This window comes from Terrapene carolina, unplaced genomic scaffold, assembly GCF_002925995.2.
Source record: "Terrapene carolina triunguis isolate 2854851 unplaced genomic scaffold, T_m_triunguis-2.0 Scaffold194, whole genome shotgun sequence".
NCBI classification, from domain to species: Eukaryota; Metazoa; Chordata; order Testudines; family Emydidae; genus Terrapene; species Terrapene triunguis.
In genome coordinates, this window is record NW_020664545.1 from 583,104 (window position 1) to 591,239 (window position 8,136).

Here is an 8,136-nt window from a genome sequence, read left to right on the forward strand (position 1 = left end):
ACATCAGGAAGTACTTCTTTACACAACGCACAGTCAACCTGTGGAACTTGTTGCCATGGAATGTTATGAATGCCAAAAGTATAACTGGGTTTAAAAAAGAATTAGTTAAATTCATGGAGGATAGGTCCATCTATGGCTAGTAGCCAAGATGGTCAGGGACGCAATTCCATGTTCTGGATGTCCCTGAACCTCCAACTGCTAAAAGTTGGGACTGGACAACAGGAGATAGATCACTTGAAATTGCCCTGTTCTGTTCTTCATCTCTGAAGCATCTGACACTGGTCACTGTCGGAGACAGGATACAGGGCTAGACAGACCATTGGTCTGACCCAGTATGGCTATTCTTATGTTCTTATGCCACCATACCAGAAGAGAGACAAATAATCCTGACAGATTGCCATCAAGATAGTTGACCATATGGTAAATCAAAGGCTTTGATTTACTTGTAAACCAATTATAGTGTTGTGGATGCAGTGAAGGTATCCATGCTCTGTTGCAGCAACACATCATAGGTCTTCCTATGAAACACTTAGGTCTGCTGCAACAGTGAAGTGCTTACATTCACATGCAGTAATACAGCACTGCATATGAGAGAGAAACTCCAAATGTGCTGAACTGCAACAAAAATTACTGCAGTTCACCAATAATATTAGGAAAAACGTTAACAATAAGAGTAGTTAAGCTCTGGAACAGGCTTCCAAGGCTACGTCTTCACTACTCGCCGATCCGGCGGGTAGCAATCGGTTTATCGGGGATCGACTTACCGCGTCTCGTGAGGACGCGGTAAAATCGATCCCTGATCGCTCTGCCGTCGACTCCGGAAATCCACCTCGACAAGAGGCGGCAGCGGAGTCGGCGGCAGCGCGGCAGCGGTCGGCTTTCCCCCGTCCTCACCACCAGGTAAGCCGACCTAAAATACGCAACTTCAGCTACGGTATTCACGTAGCTGAAGTTGCGTATCTTAGGTCGGAACCCCGCTGTAGTGTAGACCTAGCCCAAGAGAATTGTAGAATCCCCATCATTGGAGTTTTTTAAGGACTGGTTGGACAAATACTTGTTGGAGTGGTTTAGGCATAGTTTGGTCCTGCCGCAGCGCAGGAGGCATGACTAGATGATCTCTCAAGGTCCCTTCCAGCTCTACATTTCTATTATACTATTAATACTCAAGGATGATGTGGATTTATTCTGGTCTGGATCACACAGTTATAGTGACTAATCCAATGAATTATCCAGACCCCACAGCCCTACAAGCTTCTTAAAAGTGATGTATTACCAGTATTCCAGAAACATGTCACAGTTCAATTACTGTAAGATTTGTTCCCTACCCTTCATCTCCCATTGGAGATAACTACCCCAAAGCAAGTCCTGCATAAAATAATTAGATCCAATATGTTAACACACCACTTTGTCTTTCATTCCTACTCCTACTTTGTCACAGCAGCAGTAATAAAGGTTCATAGAAAATCATAATCACATTATATACCAGAATAGCATATTTAAACACCTCTTATGGAACCAAAGGTTTTGGTGGCACTTAAAAATACATATGGCTTGGCTTTATTATTATTTAATTTATATCCAATATTTCAGAAACCTGGAAAATACAAACATACCTGATATCAGCATGGAAGTAAAGGGAGACCATCTTGCAAAGATGACATATGAAGGGCCTGCCTAGCACCTCTATTGTCATTTACCCCTGTGCCAAGTGGGTGTAAAATCACTACCTCCAATGCAAGTAAGTGGTGAAATCAAATTTGGCAGCATTTAATGCTCACTTGGCACAGGGGTAAATGATTTATGCAAGATGCAAAGCAGGGGGGAATCAGCCCCAGGATGTCCTGATTATGTAAAAGACACAGTCTTAAATTCCAAAGTCCTAGACATTTGACTGAAGCTCAGATGTTCCTCCATTTATTTAAAACTCATATGATCTCCTTATATAGGTGCATAGTGTTTTTGTTTTTTGTTTTAACAGGGTTTTCTGCCTTAGTTGCATTTAAATTAAGCATGATGATTATTTTACCTCACTATGGATTCTCCTTGGCCATAAAGGTAACTTCCCCATGTTTCAAGTGCAGCCAAAGTTAATATGGCTGTATTTTATTCACTTCCGGTTGTGTTGCAATATTACCAATGCCAGAAGTTAAAACCTGCACAAATCCGGGAAAGAGTCTATGTAGCAACAGAAGATCAGTAGGAACATGTTATTACTGGAATGATTTCCAGTGGATATCCAGTAATTTCTTGACATGTTTTGAGAACTTCTGTGTACATCCTGTATTCCTTGTCAGTTATATATCCTATACAGCACCACCTCTATAAAATAACCTAGTCATGAATTTGTTATTGAGCAATCACCCATATAAATCGCTCGACTCTTGCATATATAGTTCATATGAAACATAATCATGAAGGCTGCACAAACCAAGGCTATTAATTCAGCCCTAAATTGATTCTCATTTTCTTTGGCTGCTAATTATCTAGTAGTCTTAGAATATTCTCTCTCCCCAACACTATATGAATAATACTTGACACTCACCTTAAGCTTGATTGTCCCTTTATCTGAGAGAGAGAGAGAGAGAGAGAGAGAGAGAGTTATGGCATTGTGTTATTCTTTCTGAGTTAAAGCACTTACTTCAAAGACAAGTAGGGCTCAGAGGAGGGAAACCGTCATGATGCCTCCAACTGACAGGTCCCCTGATTATGGTTTGATTTAGCGGAAATATTTTTTTCTGCACTGTGCAAAGCCAGCAGCAGAGGTGGGAGGAAGGAAACCATATATAGCTAGGCTCTTCAGTATAAACTTGGCCTGACTGGGTATGTTAATTCATAACTTTTTCTCAGAGTAAACGGCAAAGTGCTCTATGGTTAGAGTACGCAACTAAGGTTGGGGGTTGGCCACAAGGAAGCTTACTAGAATATTTTGCTGCCAAAGAGCTGTCCTTTTCTGTGACTTGAATCATCCTCATTAGACACCCATAAAATCTATTTTGGTGGCTGTATCTTACCATATCTAAGATTTCTGTTTAGCATGTATCACCCACATGTACAAATACCACACCCATCTATGTAGCCAGCACAGCGCAGCTCTCTGCTAACCTGGGACCTAAAATAAGACTGATCCAATTTGCAAGGGGAGAAGGAGAAATATAAAACCAGAGACATTCCCTTAAGGAAAGGAAAACTATTTTAAAGAGGAGTTTTTCTATGGATCATGACTTCTCTTACTGATGAGTGAGGGATTTATGCATGTAGTCCCCATTAGTTGTAATAAAGTTACCCATATAAAAGCCAACTAAGATGACTAGGAACACTCTTAGGCCCACCAAAATCTGGTTCTCTCTTTTCATGGAGGCAGACACAGCCCATAAAATTACAGGCCCTGCCAGACCCAACCACCTCTGGATCACTCTTCTTTATCCCAGCTCAGAAGCTGTTTTAATCAAAGCTTACGAATCAAGAGGGTAGACTTCAGAGATTTCCTCAGTTAGTAGGCAGTCATTAAGATCACAGCATCCATGCTTCTTCTGAGCTTTGCATAGAGCAGTGTTAAACATAATGGTAAAAATTACTGTTGATTGTCTGAGTCCAGTCTACATTACAGCTTCCATCATTGGTAGCACTGCTGAGCATCATTTTCACCAGTGTAATTTGTTTTACATTGTAACAAATTTGTTAAGTGAGACATAGTCAAAGCCCCTTTTGTCTTCCCAGACAGGAAAGATGGATTTGATTTTCAATCCTAAAGGGTATCTAGTTGCACCAAAGTTATCACCTCTCTCTATAATGAAGAGGAAAGTCTCCATGATGGATCTTGAAGGGGGAGAATTTGCCTCCCCACTAAATTCAGATTCAGGGGTAGAAGAATTCTGATGTTTTTGCAGAGATGTCATATTCTTCCTCAAATTCAACCTTATTCTACATATAGTTCCTTCAGTGAGAAAGCTCAGGTTTCCAATGGGAATCTAGATGTCCACTTGACCACTTGAATACTAGTGCATCACCTGCATTTAAGTTCTCCATGTATCTTAGTGTTTCAAAGGCATCAGTGTTGATCATTTCAGACAACCATGAACCAGAGCCAAGCCAGTGCAATCAAAGCTGGGAACATTCTGCACCAATAAATGGTTTACAAATTATTATGGATCCAGCTTCAGCGTTATTAGAAGCCATTCTCTAAAAGTTGCTAAAGAGCTCCCCACAGCACTTTGGCTTGTACACTAGCTCTTACTCAGTTTCCCATAAATGAGAACTTACCCAGAACTGCTCCATGGCCTCGTGCCACTGTTTCTCCTTTGACCACTAGCTGAATCTGGACTGTTGTTTCCTTGATTGAGTTAAAGATGGTCACACTAACAGCTTCCTCTACGCCTGATCGGAAAACAGAAGGTGCTGCTATCAAATAGCCCCTGGGAAATAAGGTTGGAAGTGGATAATCAGTGAAAACAGCAACAAAGTGTGAGGTTATCAAGGTGCCAAACAGCATGAAACTATTTAAAATATTAACATAAAGAAAAGGGCAAAATATCCTGTAATACAGTCACCTAGAGTCTGCCCCCAGGACAGCCACATTGGCAACATGCCAGGAGCTTGGGACTCAGTCTAATATGCATAAAATGGAGCAGATTGCAGTCTGGCTATCTTCACTGGCTTCATCTACTAAAAAAAAAAAAAAAAAAGTGACTGTAATGTTCCATCTTGATCCAACGAGGAGAGGTGGGCCATCACCATAAGAGTTTTGTAGTCTCTGAAGATCAAGTCTTCATATTAATTATGAGGGCAGCTTCCCAGCCAATCTGTACAACACTTTTACATGTTCACACTTTGGGCACCATTTCCCTTGGACCTCACTAATAATCAAGATAGCAGTTCCTGATATGTGTACATTAGTTAATGCTCATTTGCAAAGAGATCCTGTGAAGTTACAGTTTACATCAGCATGCTACCCAAACAATTCCACATGACAAACATCAATAGAACAAATAAAGCAACAAGCGTTAGCTGTAAATTGCAGCAGCAATTTACAGAAAGTGTGATTTGTATCTTTGGCTTATATATAGGATACTAAGTATCAACAAAAATAAGTATTGTACTAATTAGACTTTATAGTACTTTGAAACCAGCACTAAGCTCAATTATTTTATATCACAGCAATATATAGCTGTTTCTCAACTGTACTTTATCAGATATATTCACATTTATAGAACTGCAGTCACACTGCCACGAATAGGAGCCTGAATTACTGGTACAGTTCAACTATAGTGTACTAGTATTGACATCCTAATTATACATACTAACATACACAATTAAGTACAGTCTGATGTATATGAAAAGGCTGATGCACACTGAAGAATTTGGTGACATCAATCAGAGCCCTCCAGTTTAGCATTATATATAACGCCCTGTTTTTAAGCACTTTAGACCACATTTTTAAAAGTGCCTAATTATTTTGGGTGCCAAACTTAACACACCTCAGAGAAACCTGATTTTCAGAAGGTGGGTGCTTCAGCACTTTCTGAAAGTCAGGCTCAATTGGGGTATATTAAGTTGGGCACCTACAAAACTGAGGAATACAAAATCATCAGCCATTTCTGAAAACCTTGGCCTTAATTTCCTCCATCTCTGCCTCTTCCCTGCTTTAAAAGAGGAAGCAGAGGTTAGTGGTAAAAGCTTAGAAATGGGAGTCAGGAGATCTGAGTTCACATTCCCAGTTCTGCTCGTCACTCAGCTTCTGTTAAAATGGCTACATCTTGAACAATGTGTTACCAATTTTTATTGTTTAATTTAAAAAAAATCACAGCTTTGGAAGAAGTATTCTAACAGTCCCACTTTCGCTTTTAAAACTTCCCTGAAAGACTTCACAACCATACATAATAAAATCTTGTGTACAGTTACGATGGGAACGCTTATGATCTTCCCATACTGAATGGCACCATGCCATAAATTTATAGACTGTATGCACTATAGTCTCTTGCATTACAGTCTCCAATGTCTTTGTTGTATGATACTGTAAGCAATACATTTATATCCTCTTTTATGACATCATACATCTTTCTGCTTCTTTCCCCCCCAAATGGAATTTTTTTATAAGATAATTTTTCATGTCACACACTTTAAAACATATTTCAGCCACTTGCCTCACTATGGTTCCAGCAGTTGGGTCACTTTAGTCCATGATTAATTATCACTCTGGGATGAGGTTGATGGTGTTTTACAGCCCCCAAGTCACCTTTTAGCAAATTCCAACCCAGTGTTTCTCTCTCAGCAGGCCTCATTGCCATGGAGATCCCATTACACCCAACATAAGTTCAGCTCTCTATGGTAGTTCAGTCAGATTGCACTGGATACTTAGAACTTAAAGAATTTGAGAATAAACGGTCCTGTGGCCGCAAGTTTAAAAATTCACCAGGTTGCTACCTAATCTGCATATCCTTGGTAAGGAAAACACAGCCAATCTATTTGGAGGAGAGAGAAAAATTCATTTGCATCCAGTACTAAATCATTACTTTCAAACTTTTATTGGAGCAACTTCTGTTGGGGAGAGAAGCTGGTCCAATAAAAGATATTACCTCACCCACCTTGTCTCTCTAATATCCTGGGACCGACAGGGCTACAAAAATACTGCATACTTTTAAACTGTCACATAAGTATTGGTCTGCAGTAATGTATATGAAACATATGTATCCACATCGTTTTAAGCAATTCTAACTTTTTTTCTGGAATATCAGCTTGTTGATGTGGTCTTTAAATTAAGTCATTTAGTAGTGTTGTACTTGAAAATTAAATGTTTAGCTTGGATACTTCTGATGGTAACTTGACAGATCATGCAAGAACTTTTGACTAACGGCTCTGCCAGGTTACACTAAAACTTGGCAGGAACTGGCAGGATGTGAAATATTTTCTAGTAAGCAAGAGAAAATAGGAAGTCTTCATGGCATCTAGTTAAAGCAGCTATTCAGTGTGGACTGGTTACAAACCAACGTAATAAAACAAAGCAAACTTCAATAAAAATTAAACTAAACAAAAATAATGCACAGGAACTAACTGCGTACTCAGTTTCTATAAAGTAGATGAGAAGATTTTCACAGAAGTTAAAAAAAACAAACTCCTCAGATGATTTTCCAGGCAAGAGAGTTTCACATGTTCTTCCAGTAAACACCTCCTTCCAGGACAACTAACAGTACCTCAAACTATTACAATAACCGGTTAGCAGATCACAGCTCATATTTAACATTCCATATTCATACCATTGCATTAAACAAGTATTTGTACATAAATGCTCCCTAACGTTGTGTTTAAGACATTCCAAACAAGTATTACCCGCCCCCTCGAGAGTTTGGATTTTTGCAAAGACCGTTGTATGAGGATTAACTATCAGATATATTTGTTTCCTCCGGCATATTCCTCCAGTTTGCGACCCTGGCTGAGAATGTTGCATGGATCGATTTAGGGTTATTTGTGTTGTGAGCCACAGCTCCTTACACGGGTTTAAAGGTTTCTCCATCTACACACCTCCCCTCCTTACCTGCAGGGTCTGCTCCGTGCTGGGGGAAGGAAAAGGTGGAGATGTTAGGACTACCGCCCGGAGAAAGGGGTGGCATTGCCTTGAGGACTTAGGGGGCTCCCCACATGCCAGCGGTAGGGAGCGATGCCCCAGAGCCAGGCTGCAGACCTGGGCTCTCTACCCGGTGACCCGGGCGCGGTGGGGGCACTGCCCCAGGCCGGTACTTACTGGCTCTCCGGGGGCTGAGCCCCGCACAAGCTGCCGAGGGACAGGAGAATCCACCAGGCGCAGCCGGGCTCCTTGGGGGGCATGGCGCCCCGGGGAGCGGCTCCTTCCCCCAGGGCTGCTAGCTCTGGAGCCCCAGGCCACGGCGCGCTCCCTGCAGCCCGAGCCCGGCCGGGCAGGAGCCTTTGTTCCGGCGAGTACAGCCTCAGCTCCCGGCTCCCGGTCTTGGCTCCCCGGTGCCTCTGGCCGCCGCCCCCTGGCTCCCCCCGCCGCGTCCCCGCCCCCGGGCCGCCCCTCCTGGCCCCGGTGCCCGCTCGGCTCCGGCCCCGGCTCTTTGTCTGCGGCTCCCCGCCTGCTCCTGACAGCATGGACCGGGGGAGGGGGCTGGGACCCCCGCGCCTCCC

General features: G+C 42.2%; 1 protein-coding gene across 1 annotated transcript in view; it reads right to left on the minus strand.

Moving 5' to 3' along the window:
* Nucleotides 1–7,899, minus strand: part of CPAMD8 (C3 and PZP like alpha-2-macroglobulin domain containing 8) — a 93,086-nt gene extending 85,187 nt beyond the window's left edge. The window contains exons 1-3 of the mRNA XM_024194256.3: nt 7,736–7,899; nt 4,261–4,412; nt 2,543–2,565 (exon numbers count right to left, since the gene is read on the minus strand). Of these exons, the coding sequence (XP_024050024.1) occupies nt 2,543–2,565; nt 4,261–4,412; nt 7,736–7,818 (258 nt within the window). The 5' untranslated portion in view covers nt 7,819–7,899. The remainder of the gene's footprint in view (nt 1–2,542; nt 2,566–4,260; nt 4,413–7,735) is intronic.
* Nucleotides 7,900–8,136: the final 237 nt, after the last annotated feature.